The 15,901-nt window shown below is 33.0% G+C and overlaps 1 protein-coding gene and 1 pseudogene across 1 annotated transcript; one reads left to right on the forward strand and one right to left on the reverse strand.

Annotated features, from left to right (window-relative positions):
* Window positions 1-618: 618 nt before the first annotated feature.
* LOC143559172 (zinc finger BED domain-containing protein DAYSLEEPER-like) lies at window positions 619-2,995 on the reverse strand (annotated as a pseudogene).
* A 6,164-nt stretch (window positions 2,996-9,159) lies between these two features.
* On the forward strand, window positions 9,160-9,949 carry LOC143559158 (ubiquitin-like domain-containing protein). Its single transcript, XM_077047828.1, has one exon. The coding sequence runs from the start codon at window positions 9,160-9,162 to the stop codon at window positions 9,904-9,906; it is 747 nt and encodes a 248-aa protein (XP_076903943.1). The 3' UTR covers window positions 9,907-9,949.
* Window positions 9,950-15,901: the final 5,952 nt, after the last annotated feature.

The following is a 15,901-nucleotide window of genomic DNA, read 5'->3' on the forward strand; positions in this document are numbered from 1 at the left end:
AGTGTGTGAGTTATCCGCTCTATAAAAATTTAAGCATAACTTAAACACACCAACATTGTTGACTCGTTTAAATAAATAGTGTACATGAGTTATGTACAAATTACACGAGTTTGGATGAGTTTGGATTACACGTTTTTTTTATTTTTCTTCGTCCTTAGTTAACCGGTTAATCTATTAATTCATTATCTTTTTAGCTATTAATTTTTTTAATCTCCTTAGTTAATAAAAATATGTAACATTTAGATCCCAACGAGTAAACTTCAACAAACAAACACGTATATTGTCCGGTGATGAGTAATCGGGTACATATTGGGTACAGGATCAATCCCATTACCATCCCAAAACAAAATGGATTAGTTTGAGTAATTGTGTATTGTCAGAATAGCAAGGAGAAAGTGTAAGATTAACAAGCATAAGAAAGCACAATATTAATAAAAGGTAATTTGATAGCATTAAAACCGGAAATGCAAAGAGAAAACTAAACATTAGTCATACTTAATCGAACCAACACGAACCGAAGATGAAAAACGACATAACCAGAATACGAACCAACACGAACTAAAACTTAAAACCGAACCAACATAAACTAGTCAGTCTAAAACTAAACCTAAACACGTTTTACCCGCTTTCACTAGTAGCACCCTCCAGTTCATAAATACCTACAAAAATGATTGTTATTATACATTTTATATGAAAATTATAACAAATATATGAATAACAGAAACACTAAGGATGTTAGAAGTTAGAACCAAGCAAACCAACCAAACAGCGAAGCAAATTGATCGGTTTGGCAGTTTGACTGTTCGGTTAACGGTTTGGAATTTGAAAACATTAGTGTAAACAAAACCATTTGTGTAACTTTTATTTTGTTCTTTTTGGAACATACCTAATGTATATAATGTATATGCATTATATTATCAATTTATTATAACTCAAAACATTTAATAAAAGCTAAAAAACAGAGAAAACTGTCAAAAACGAATCGTTATGACAGGTTTGACCGCCGCAACCAATCCGGTCAGTTAGGTTGGTCGTTTTCCAAAACCACAGTTAGTGATTCGGCACACAAATTTCATCAAATCCGGATTCAAGCACCCCTAAGAAACACAAAAATAACATTCATGGTAAAAAGGTTATTCAAAAAATTACCTTTCAAGATTTTGTCTGCAAGTTTAGTTGAACCATCCTTCATTATGATTTGCTCTTTTGACTTGTTCATCCAATCTCGAGTGCAGACCAAAGCTTCAGCCATTGAAGGAGACAAAGAACTTTTAAATTCATCTAACAAATTACCATCAACATTAATATCCGACTCCAATGCAACTGCGGATACTGGAATCGCCAAAACATCTTTAGCCATTTCAGACAAAACCGGAAATCTTTCACTATTAACCTTCCACCAAAGTAACACATCAAACCCTTCATAATCTTCAAAATCCTCGTCCTCGTTAAGGTATAGATCGATTTCTGTCAAACGTCCTGCATTACCTCCAAAGCCCACCACCCATCTCTGGAACAAACCTCTTGAGCCTGTGTCATTATACAAGTAGTCCATGTAACCGCTCGTTTTAAAGCTTGCAGTTTGGTGCGGGCCCGCGACCTTACCTGCATACTCGTTGAACAAATCATATGCAGCAGAGACTACCCATTCCGCCTTCTTCTTCCTCCTTCATCATTATAATCATGCTTGTATTTACTGTTCAGGAAATACCCTTCCATACATTCAGTTTTTTGACGTGGATCAAGAATACTCGCGATGTATATTAACATATTTGAATCCTCAACGTCTCCCCAATACTCGGTATATTCCATTTCAACTAAAGTGCCTTAAAGAGACGTTTCTCGCTGCCTCCACACGATTTTCCCCAACTATCCAAATGAGAATCAATAGTGCCAATTTCATCAAGAAAAATATTAGATGTCATATGCGACCCTAATATCTTTTCATGTGACTGATGAAAAACATGTAAGAAGTATACCGCATTCCTCACCTTTTCCCAATCAACATGATTATAGCTTGGATCTTCATTCCTTAAGCGGTCAAAAACTATTTCAAACTTTTGAGCCATCTGCAACATCTCAAAAGTTGAGGTCCATCTAGACGGGCTATCAAGAGTCAAAAAAGATTTAGATGTTATCCGATGTTCTCTAGCATATACTCTACCATATTCTCTGCCATATCTTCTAGCAAATTCTTCAACATCTTCTTTAGCGCACTGTTTAAACATTTTAATCCTATCTGGTGATTCTAGCACGTGTCTAACTGCTGCACGCGCACATGCAATCGGTTTCTCATAATCTTCTAACACCCCTTTGATCATAGTGTTAGTGAGCTCAACAAGACATTTAAGGCGAAGAAACTTACCATCCAACACAGGATTCGCTAATCTTGTGCCCAAATAACTAATGGCAGCATCATACGTGCTTGCATTACCAGCAGAAATAGCCAAAACATTATTAATTCCCCAATCAAATAAACACTTTTCAACCACTTTACCTATCTCCTCTCCATTATCCTTACAAATCATAGTAAAACCGATGACTTTCTTGTATAAATTCCAATTGTCATCAATAGAATGAGCAGTTATGCACAAGTAAGTCACTGATTGGCTTGATGTCCAAGTATCCAAGCTTAAGCAAACCCTTTGCTTTGTTCTTTCAATTAAACTTTTCAACTTCAACTTCTCATCCATGAAAAGTTGGGCACAATCGCTAGAAATTGATTCACTAGACGGAATTTGAAAACCTGGAAATTCAGTTTCCATAGCTGCTCTGACTTCATCTTGTTCAACGACAGAGAACGGAAGTTCATTGATTGCTATCACATTTACCAGAGCTTTTTGCACACTCTCAGGTTCAAACTTTAGATGTTTCACATTCTTAGCAGGCGGTGCCATATTCATCAGCGAGATTCAAGATAAAACCTATGATATAATACAGGTGAAAATGAGTTTAATCTTATAATAGATTCATAATGTAGATTTGCAGACTTCAAGTTACATATATACAGTATTGAAATGACATTTACTTCCATTCTTCCAATACATTATAGGTCTATAAGCAGAGCAGTAAATCGAACAAATATTTGTGTTCATGTTTGTTGAATAAAAAATGAACATGTTCGTGTATGTCCGTTCGTGAATAAAAAATGAACATGTTCGTGTTCGTTTCTGTCCGTTCGTGAAAAATCTAAACCAACAGTTCACGAATATAAATGAACATAAATAAACAAACATAACCGGAACGTATATGAACAAACATAAACAAACAAACAAACATAACCGAACACACTTAAATGAACAAATACAAAACAAACATAATAAAAATACAAATAATATTTAATTATTTTCTATTAATATTTAAACAAACATAAAGGACCAATCGAAGCACGTTCGAACAATTCAGTTTACTGAGCGGTTCACAAACAATTAACTAAATGTTCAGTTCGTTTACAGGCCTACGTGGTACAACCTAATTCAAATCATAGCCAATAAAACAACTCTTATCACACTTAACCATAGTAACAATCAACATTTTAGCCATATTCATCAGCTAGGTTTTACCTATCGAACTATGAGAAATGAAGAAACATAATATCATCATCATCATCGTACTCAGTATATCCCACCAATAGCAAAGCTATGGTAGGGTCTGAGGAGAGTAAGATGTAGACAGCCTTACCTCTACCCCGTAGGAATAGAGAGGCTGCTTCCGGTGAGACCCCGGGCTCGATAGTAGTTTTGCATCAAGCCTTGGACTAAGGCACATAGCACTCAACCATCGGGACACCGGCTGATTGGTGCATGTACCCTTGTCTTTCGACTATCAACGCCACCACATGATGCCTGATTAACCTTCCGCCACTTTTAACGTTATTTTCACGAGATTAGTTAAATAACGCCAAAATTAGTGCAATTTCACTTTTGCCCATCCGAGGGTTCACACACATAATATATATATATATATTAAATTATTATTTAGTTATTCTCATCATCCTTTTATATATAATAAATATATCATATATTTAATACATTAAATAAAAACTACATAAATAATAGTATTTATATGCTCGTCGATAAGTGAAGCTCGGACTCTCGTTTATTAAACAACATTATTTTAAGGCTCGAATTCAAGCTTTTAACGAGCCGATCTCGAGTATATATTTAAAACATTAAATAAAAACTACATAAATAATAGGCTCAAACTCGATAAGTGAAGCTCGGACTCTCATTTATCAAACAACCTTATTCTAAGGCTCGACTTCAAGCTTTTAACAAGCCGATCTCGAGTATATATTTAATACATTAAATAAAAACTACATAAATAATAGGCTCGAACTCGATAACTGAAGCTAGGACACTTGTTTATTAAACAATCTTATTTCTAACGAGCCGATCTCGAGTAACGAGCTGATAAAATGACGGTAGAATCTCGTTAAACACTCAATCGCCGTAACAAAAAATAGGAAATGAATAATATACCTGTTGACGGAGCGTAAACACGCAACGGAAACACGTCGCCGGAGAACAAACGGCCGGCAATCGACGGCCGGAAAACACACAGTGAGTGGTGGTGATGATGATGAGACGGTTATAGGGTTTTGATATATAATATGCGTATGGTAACCGTTTGAAGGCTTAAAGTGCGCCAATTAATATTATATCTATTTAAAATTTAAATTTGCTTAAAGTGCGCCAATAAATATGGTTCCTATTGTTTTGGTTAGTGTTAGTGATTGGATACGTGTTCCGATTAAACCTCTTTAATAATATGGGTTTAAAACTGCTGATATTTTATTTGCTTGTTTGCTTATCCCGTATCGGACCATTTGACAACACCTTACTAGTGGACAATATTTTGTTTTTCTTTTGTTTTTTTATTTTAGTTTCGCTATCGTAACAAACATAACGTAAATCGATCGAATGACAGGTTTGTTTTGTTTTTTTTGTTGGTTTTGGTAACGTGACGTACACCAACCGAATTCACGTAGACTCACCGCATTTTGTTTTAGTTCCAGTATCGTAATGAAAACCGACTAAATGTCTGATTTGTTTCTTTTTTTAGTTACAATACCGTAACAAATGTGACGCGGACCAACCGAATTTGCTTAGACTTACTGCCTCAACGCTCGGGTTTTACCAACGCCCGAGTTTTACCAACAGATGCCACCCATTGTTTTATTTTTGGTTTTAGTTCTGATACCGTAACGCACGTAACCAAAATCAATCGAATTCGCGTCGACTTACCATCTCAATGTTCATGACAGAGAACGCTTAGGTTTTATCACCGTTCATATTTTGCTAATCTGCCCCGACACAACGCGTCGAGTGAAACACTAGTTTAATAATAATACATAGTAAGATCAGCTCAAAAATGCTCAAATTAAAAGCGCTTGAGCCTAAAAATAAACTTGTTTAATAAACAGCTTGAACACAGGCTTTATTTGTCAAGCCCGGGGTGACTCACGAGCCTAAACGAGCTAATATTTATATTATTTTTATTCGAAATATAATATATAATAAGTCAAATAATAAATAATAAGCGAGCTGAGCTCGATCTCTAAAAACTACTCATGAGCGAGCTCGAGCTCTCTGTAAGTCAAGCGAGCCCAGCTTGAGCCTAGTCGAGCTTAGGCTTGGCACGTTTACACCCCTAGTTTTTACTATTTAACAGTTTAGGTTTGAATTGATTCAAAAGTTGAAACCATCCAGTTTGAAATTTTAATACTAATTGGTAACTCAACTAAAAAACAAATTTAAATATTGATTCCTATTGTCGTTAAACTGCAAATCATTAAAATTAACCGGTTCATCCGACACTCAAATTCGCCCGGCTTGGTTTGTTACTTGAAAATAGTCTAAAACTAAGCAACCTTCTCCTCCTTTTTTTACGCACTAATGTAAATTTACTCATTTTCGTCTGAAAATTTAAGACCCCCCCCCCCCCCGGTTCATTTTCATTCAAGTTTCACCACTTAGTATAATAACCATATTTGATTTAAAAGGTCATCAATAACTAAAGATAAAAAAAATATTAGTATTCTCTTGCTTTCTCTTATCATTCTATTTTGAACCAAGGATCTCTAAAATCAAAAAAAATAATAATAATATATTCATTGAAGCTTATAAGATAACGTGATATTTGGAGTGAATCTGCTTTTTTCATCGTTAAGATTTTTGTTCTTGTTTGTTAATTATTGTCCCTTATTAATGTTTATTGTGCTTAGAAGTAGCATTGTTGACTAGCCGAGACAAGGCGAGGTCGAGCTTGGCTCGAATTCGACAGAACATTGATGGAGAGTTGGCTTACAAGATTGAAGGGCTTTCACATGTGCTATAAATGTTAAAAGTTGGTGTATCAAATTGAATAATGCAAATGGGTTCTTTAATATGTCTCTAAATTTTAAGTAGAGAACTGAAAGAATCGTTACAACACTTGTATCTTTTGTTTTGACTGAAATATATAAGACAATTATTTATTTAATCAATCACTTATCCAAATTTCTAACCGCCTCTCATCGTCCATTATATTAGCAAAACCCTACAATGATTATGTGTTTACACATCTAACTAATATATTAAAGCAAAACCAATTTGTTCACTTGTCATTCTCCTAGGGCGTCCACCTAATGTTACATGCCATCCACTTTTCATGCTTATAATTTCAACATAATTAATCAATTAATTTTAATCATAATGTTAATTAACATTTAAACCAATATATAACACAAGCACCGGTCAAACTTAACATTTAAAGTTTGAATTCGTAACTTAACATTGTTTAACTCTATTACATCTAATAATCTAACTAATATATTAAAGCAAAATCAATTTGTCTACTTGTCCTTCTCCTAGGGTGTCCACCTAATGTTCCATGTCATCCACTTTCCATGCCTATAATTTTCACATAATTAATCAATTAATTTTAATCATAATGCTAGCTAACATTTAAACCAATGTATAACAAAAGCATTTGTCAAACTTAACATTTAAAGTTTGAATTCATAACTTAACATTTACTTTGACTGTATTACATCTAACAATCTAACTAATATATTAAAGGAAAACAATTTGTCCACTTGTCCTTCTTCTAAGGTGTCCACCTAATATTCTATGTCATCAACTTTTCCATGCTTATAATTTCCACATAATTAATAAATTAATTTTAATCCTAATGCTTGTTTTCTTACTATACTATTAAAGCATAACAAGATATCCACATGGCCTTCAAATAGGATGTCCACATAAGCTTACAAGGTTTACATCTCTAGAATTGCCACATAATTCACTAATTAATATTTTCTATAATCATAACCTCACTAATTAATGTTTTCTAGAATCATAACCAACTATTTCCTTTCAAATGATTTAATAACCGATTTTGACTACAATTAATTATTTATAACTAATTTTTCCTACCTTTTTTACTATGATTATTACTTTAGCAATTCAATGATTTGTATATTTATACAGTTTCTCATTCACACCTTTTATACATATTTTTCCTACATCTTGTGGTTTTGCAGAAAACAATGTAAAGAATTCTTATGATAACTACACACACACACACATATATATAGGATTGGGTTCATTTCAGAAGTGTTTTTAGTGTGAGAAGTGCGATAAGAGATTCTGGCCAATCATAAGATTTCTTTTTAATTTTGTATTATTTAATTGTAGAAGTCTATTAGTAAAAAGTTTATGAGTTTCTTTTGGTAATTAATACTAATTAATGTTAAGTTACAAATTATTATTCATTTATTTTTATTTTTTAATTTGATTTAATCTTTAAACAATTCATAAAACAAAACCATCATACTCATATTATAAAAAATATAAATATATTAACCATCATAAAAACAAGTACCTACACAAATCATAATATTAACCTACACATACAAATTTACTTCATGTTATAGCCTACCAATTTGTATTTATCTACACATATCAGAATATTAACCTATATAAACAAACCTTGTTCATAATATCACATACAATTAATAGTGTTAACCTAAACTTGTAAAATATTCGCAATGTAGGAACACATCATATCTTTTTTATAATTTTAATTATTTTATAATCTGTCTTTTATGTGTAGGCAAATACGAGTTATGTGTAGATGAATATTATTTATATGTAGGTGAAAATAAATGAACTAGCAAGCTGTGTAGGTGAATACGATATATGTGTAGGTAAATATTAGTTACGTGTTAGTGAAAAATAAAAGAAACAAAATTAGTGTAGAAGAAAATAAGTTGTGTTGGTAAATAAGAGTAATTTTGATAAAAATAAAAATAACTAACTTGTATAATTGAATATGAGCGATGTGTAGATTATTATGTTATTTGTGTAGGTGATCAATTTAATACAATTCACCTACATATACATTTTTTTATATGTATGTAATAGATAATTCAAATTTGTAACATTTTACAAGAATTAATGTGGAGAATATTCTATGAGTAATTAGAGGAATTAATGCATTGAACAAATAAAAGATAATCAATGGTTAAGATCGACTTCTCGCACTTCTCGCTATAATATCACTTCTCGCATGATCCATCCCCTATACATATATATGTGACGTTTGAAATTTCTTTCACCCGTGTGTAATACGGGCCACTTTCCTAGTCCATATAATATAATGACTCCATATCTAATTGAACAAAACATCACCAATGATTAAAGTAATGAACATTTTTTATAAATTACTTTTATGATTTACATTTCCTCCTTACCAAAGTTGAGTCGTAGACATTTGTTTCTAGTTCTAACCTTCATATGTTTCTCACTTGCTTTTTTTGTTCATACAACTTTTGTTAAGGATCACGGGGGGCGCAAGCTCTGTAGGTGAAGCTTCGGTTCGTTTATCAAACATAGTTAATTTTATGCTCGAGCCTGTTTAAGCTGGATAACAATAAAATAATGAATTGATAAGGAATAGTTATAGAATTATTACTTAAAAGACAGAGAAAGAGAAGAACCCAATGGAAATTGCATGTAATCATTCAAATAGACATGAACATTGTGCTTTGAAATAACATTGAGATGGCCACATACATGCATTACACATGAACTTTGGCTTCAAATTTATCAACCCAATTGTAATGATAGAACACAAGAAAACAAATCTTGTTACCTAACAAAAATCACTAAAAATATGAAAATCCATATACTAGCAAGGGCATACGCGCTAACCTTCGAAGTTGGCACTCAAGAAACCATTCTCGAAATCAAGCAAAAGATTGAGCAATGTCTTGGTGTTCCGGTATTATCACAAACTCTAAGCGTATGTGATTGGGAACTACTAGACGGTCTTGACCTCGAAGACTATCCCATTGTCACTGAAGGTACAAAAATAGACCTCACAATCAATCACATCCCATCTTTAGAAATCCGCAAGCAAATTCAAATTACAGTAAAATTCTCGTCTAGAAAGCATAACATGGACGTAGACCAGACAGAGACCGTCGGAAGTCTAAAAGAAAAGATCCACATCATCGATGGGACGCCCATTAAGCAAATGACGCTTTTCTATACAGGACTGGAGATGGATGAAGATTTTCGCAAGTTGAGTGACTATGGTGTTGGTGAATTCTCGGAAATCATTGTTTTTCTAAAGACCATGAGCAGGTTAGTAGCTGAACCTCCTTCACAAAAGCTTGGGTTTGTGGTGCAAACATCCTCAGCTCTACTTGACTCGATTTGTCTCCCGATAGAGATGAAGGATTCGAGCACTGTGACCGAGTTAAGGGAACTGCTTTTGGCTAGGAAGTTGTTGCCACTAGACGAGTACATATTCATTCACAAACAAAGGATTATGCGAGAAAATTGTAGCCTTCGTTGGCATGGTGTGGAAAATGGTGACCATCTCTATGTATTCAAAGGCACAGTTAGTCGTGGGTAATTAGATTACATGTATACATCTTCTTAATAATAGTATTATACCTATTTTGGTATATTAATACTTTATATGTAGTAATAATATTGGAACTATACGAGTAACGACTGATGAGTGAAAATTTATCAATGTGACAATTTATCGATGAATTAGACGCAAGTAATATAAAATTTTGAATCAATCTATTTACTGGCGGGTTTTGGATCTCTTAATTTGAACCAACAACCTCACATTTGTAACGGAAAATAAAATTAAATTTTACATGGGTCCGCCCATACCACTAATACAAATATGCCAAGTTGGCCATCTTTGTGAGTGTTTAAAAGTTTTAGCAAACAAGTACATATCGAGTTTGACCCGTATCTACTAGTAACACCCTCCAGTTGTTCATAAATACCTACGTAACAAATTATTTTGATAAAAAGAAATCGGTATATAGAGAGAGATGAGTGGTTGTTTCGGTGTACTTACGTCTATTTGTTAATATATGTTCGCAACATATGTCAGCATTTGAATCCTCAACATTTCCCAAATAATCATTATATTTCTATTTCATTTCAACTACCCCTAAAAAATGTTTCACTAAGTATACATGATATTCCACATTCAATCATTCATCCAATTCAAAATTGGTATTGTGAACAAGAAACACATAGAAGTGATTATAATCTTATACATAATCATAATGAGATTTTGCATACTTCAATTAAATCGATGGTTCATGAAATGAATTACAGAAATGATCAATTTTGTAACTATTGACAAAACTGATAAAAGGACTATAATATAACACATGATTGCCAAGGAGGTGAAAGTATGAAAAATGCATGTTGACTGGGATATGGATCTTCCTATGTAGTGATCAACCTTCCAGAAGCTTTGCTAGAAGCGACTAGTCTCTTCCCGAATGCCCCTTCCTCTCGCTACTATGAGAGTCGCTAGCCTCCTTGCATTATAGAAACGGTAGCTGAATCAGTTGCAGGCGATAATGTAGAATACGCGCGGGATACGATCTTCAATAGTGTTAGGAACAAAGCGCCGATGCAGAAGCAAAACAACACACAAAGGAGCACAGACGATATAAACACGCATTACATAAAATAATAAACGACACAAAAATTTAATGTGGTTCGGCCCTAGTGGGGGACTTACACTCAAGGGCTGCAACTAGGATTTTTCTTTATTAGCTCATAACCAAAGATTACAATTACAATGACTAAATATATATAGAGATTGACTTAAGGTTTCTATCTTGCTGACCAAGAAAACTAAACAGGTCTATAATTAATTTAATAAAACTGGCCCACTATTAATCTTCTAACCAAAAGCCCAACAACCAAGGACTTCAAACCCAACAAATAGTTCACTTTTGGCAAAAGCCTATGTCTCAGGGTCCCGAAACGTATATATTACAACATTTGATGCATTCAAATTAAGTAATAATAATTTTTAAATGGTTAAACTATCTTTTGTAATCATTATCGTTAATAATAATTTTACATTATTTAGCACACATTGAATTATTAACTACATTAAGGTAGCGTTTAGTACGTAGGAATGACAATATGAATGAAATGATTCATTACGTAGGAATGAAAAAAGTAGTGTTTGGTTGCTCAATGGAATTGAATCATTCATTACACATGGAATCTCATTCTATCAAATCAATTCCTTCCCACCCCCCTTCTTTTTTTTTCATTCCATTCCTCCTTCACCCTATTTTCTTAACAACACCATCACCTAACAACCACCACCACCACTACCATCGGCACCACCACCAACTCCGCCGACACCACCACCGTTGTCACCACCATCGCCACCGCCACCACCATTTTTGTCGCCGGAGCTAACACCGTCGCCATTGTAGGTTTTTTTTTTTTTTTTGTTTAAAAAGTATTCACTTTTTTGAGATAGAAGTGTTTTTATTATTTCTATTTCATTTCTACAATTTTTTTAGATATCAAACAATAAAAATTAATAAATGATTTCATTCATATAGGTTAAACAAACAAGGAAATGAATGGTAATAATCCATTTCATTCTCTTGTCAATTCCATTCCTTCTTCCATTTCATTCCCCCTTCATTCCATTACCTCCAACCAAACATACCCTAAGTATATACAAGAAGAGCATTCTCATCCCCCTTATCTCTAAATTAAAAATTACACTAAAACTTATTACATTTTCTCTCTCCATTTTAATTAAATAATACTTTTTATACCTTTTCTATTTCCTTCACTCACAACCACTTTCAAAATATATTAAAAAATTATAGGGGATGAACAGTACCTTTTCAAATATACAGAAAAATCACTACTTTTTTAAAAATATAAAAACTATTAACTCACAACACCCTGAATCACTCTCTAAATTATAAAAACACCTCTCACACAAAATAAGAGGTTGGATGAGAATGCTCTAAGACACATCTAATCACAATAATAAAAAAAATAATTTCTTTTTTCTTGAAACGCCAAATTTTATAATGAAAAAAAACCGGAACCTCGAGCAAGCGGTCCATTAATTAAAAAAAAAGTCAATTACAAATTACAAACCAACAACGAACCAAAGGAAAATTGTGACATTCGTCAATTTCGGGTCTTGTTTATATTCGTTTTTGTATTTGTTTATTATGTAAACCGACCCGATTTATAAACCGAAGCTTATGTTATAATCAAAATGATGGATTTATGTTACAATATTGTTTCACACTTGTTGGGCCTTGAAAACATCATATTTTTATTTATTTATTTATTTATTTTTTTTGTGTTTTTGTCTTGATCCATTTTGCGTGAAAACTCTTGTGTCTCACACCCATATTTGACCACCAACATTACCCTATATATACACCACCTTTCATCTTCATTTTCTCTTGCTACAACTCCAAAAAAAAAACTCTATCAAACATCAAAGATTCAAGGTTATCTTCTTAAGTGTTCTTGAAGGATTTTGGTCTTTCATCTTAATTAGTTTATGTAGCCTTATTAATACTTGTTTATGGTTGTGCAACATATATATAATATACACCCCTTGTTTACCTTTGGTAGTTACTTCTCCGATTCCGGTCGGTGAGGTTTCGGACCCCATAAGGCAAGGCTTCATGGAGGACTTCGTGTCCTTGATATATATACATCTATATAACTTGTTCATACATATTAATCTTGCTTATTTTAGTTTGTTGGTCATGTTTACAAGTTTCATGGTTATGGGTTTTTAAAAGTCTATGCTTCGGTTTAACCGTAAATAGCTCTAAACCGTAAACCGAACTTTGTTACTAGTTTTGTTTGTTTAAACATACTTAGTGTTAGATCTAAGTTTCTAAAATCATTTTTACAAATTCTATGGTTATGGGTGTGTAGAATCTTACCTCGGTCTTAACCCGAAATACGATCCGAACCGAAAACCGAACTTTTGTTTAAAGACTTTATTGTTAACTTTTGGTATTTTTTTATTTGTACATTATTAAACAAGTTCTTTAGTGTTTGGACATGTGGAAACCATCTATGAACTTGTTGTGAGATAGAAACCGAACCAAACCGATTCTTGCTCGCTTAAGACACACAAGTGTGTTTTTTTAGCCATCAAGACTTGTATATTTCTTTAAAAATAGTTACAAATTGATTTTTAAATATTTTCTTAAGTACTTGGAAATGTTGGATCCAACTTGATCTCATAACAAAGTTTGGACCGACAAAACCGAACACTCGCTTAACGTGCGTTGTTAGTTCTAAAACAATGGAACTAGATACTTGATTAAGTCTTATTAAATTTGATTGAGTTATCTCATAACATTCAATATTTTGGAAAGTTGACTTTGGGTTTGACCAATTATCAAGACCCGAACCGACAACCCGAACACTCGATAAAAAAAAACCCGTTTTAGTATCTTTATTCCAAAGGGATTTGCATTCTTGCATTTTACCCACCTTATTACTTAACATAGGTTGAGTAAATATTAAGGTTAGATACTTTAACCCGGTTTCGAGCAAACTTACATTTTTAAAGGGTTATTATTATAAATTCTTAAATAGTCACATTTTAAACCTTGAACTTTAATTATTTACATTTCTCAACATTTATTTTGTTTAAAGACCTTCAAGACAACCTTTCTAAATTCAATACTTCTTTTCTTTTTAGGCATTGTGCGTTAAACTCGTCGTTCCGACAAATCTCCAAATTATCATCTGTCAAGTTTACCACTTGAAGGTGAGTACTTCATACCCCATTTTCCATCTTTTATTTTGGGGGTGACATTTTATACTTATTCAACAAAATGCTTTATATTTGAATCTTAAACCACAAACGTAGTTGTATACTTTACCTAAATAATTGCTCGATTTGGTGTTCTATGCTTATATGCCTATGTGTTTATCGCTTTTGGTTGGTGGAACTATAAAATCATAGACTATTTGGCATCCCCTTATAGCAAGGTGTCGTTAACGTAATGCAATTAACGATAACTATAAAATCATAGACTATTTGGCATCCCCTTATAGCTAGGTGTCGCTAATGTGTTTAGCGATATCTATTTATCCAAATTACCACTTTTATTTATCGTTTCGTATGCAAGTTTTGTGGCTATCTTTATTATATACTAATATGATTAAACTTATGAATTGCTCACCGACCTTTGTGTTGACAAACTTTATTTTATGAAATGTTGCAGGTTTGCATCTTGGTTGATTTATGATTGTGAAGAAAACGACATCAAAGACCTTAGGATATTAGTAAAAATGAACAATATCAATTTGCCATATTTTGTGATATCTTGTTTATGGTTATTTTATGGATAATTGTTATGTGACATTTTCGATGTTGTGAAATGAAATGAGTTTATTAAATACTGTCACTTTAATTAGTGTCATGTGCTTATGGACAATCGTTACACCTCGGCATGTTCCGCCGCCTTTGGTCGGGGTGTGACAAAAATTAATATAATAATAATTATGCTTTTGTGTTTGAAGGTAAACATATAAGCATTAATAACGTGGTTGGCGAGATTAAGGCGTTAAGTTTTTTGTGGGTAAAGAATCAAAGAAAGAACCGGAGTCTCACATGGGAGAAGTGACGGAGCTTTAATTTCATGTTATAACGGACGGGTGTTCGAGAAGCGTTTCTCATTTTGTTTGTGTTTATTTTGGTATAACGAATGAGGGTGGTTTTTATTCTTTATTCGTTGCTAGTGTCTTTATTGTAACGATGGTTGCTATATTAATAAAGTTTTGATTGGTCGTTCGAAAAAAAAAATAATAATAACGATAATATCAAAACATAATAAGTGCTTTATACAAACCGGTTTAAAATTTAACGCTTTCGAACCCATCACAAAGCCCAGCCATTCATAAAATTTGAACGAGGACATCTAATGATCCAAATTCTAAAATCAAAATAATAATAATAATAATATATTCATTTTGGCACCCTTTTGTTTTCCTCTGAAAACCCTCAATCCGTTGGATCTCCGGCCACGTCCGTCGCTGTTTGTTTTCCGGCCATCGTTCTCTTGCCGGTATATATCTGCTCACAGTAAACACGTGAATTTACTTTTATTAAATCATTATATACAGCCGATTATTATTCTGATTGCACTTATTATTATTATTATTATTATTATTATTATTATTATTTTTACATTTCATCAAACACTTGGAGTGCATAAACTAATAATTAGTAATACTTGCATTTATGCAACTGTTTATAATATTTTCTTCGGTTTGAGTGATGATTAGGCCTTGTGATGTTAGTTATCAGACTATTGTTGTGTTAAACTTGCTTTTGACTTACAAGTGCTCGAGCTCGGCTCGTTTTTTAGCTCAGGCTCAAGCTCGGCTTCTTTATTATTGCTTAATTTGTATATGTTTATATAATTTTGAGAAAAACCTTAAACGAGCCTAAGCTCGCCTTGAACGAGCCAAAGCTCGCCTTGAGCGTGGCTTTGTAGTCTGCAATTAGGTAAAAGTTACAAAATACACAAGGCTCGTTAACGCTCAACAAGCGTAAA

This window comes from Bidens hawaiensis, unplaced genomic scaffold (genome assembly GCF_021521415.1).
Source record: "Bidens hawaiensis isolate Kalapana, Puna unplaced genomic scaffold, B.hawaiensis_p1.1 tig00019721_1, whole genome shotgun sequence".
In the NCBI taxonomy this organism is placed as follows: domain Eukaryota; kingdom Viridiplantae; phylum Streptophyta; class Magnoliopsida; order Asterales; family Asteraceae; genus Bidens; species Bidens hawaiensis.

Coding starts and splice junctions, on each gene's coding strand:
- LOC143559158 (XM_077047828.1), top strand. CDS start 9,160: ATGAAAATCCATATACTAGCAAGGGCATACGCGCTAACCTTCGAAGTT.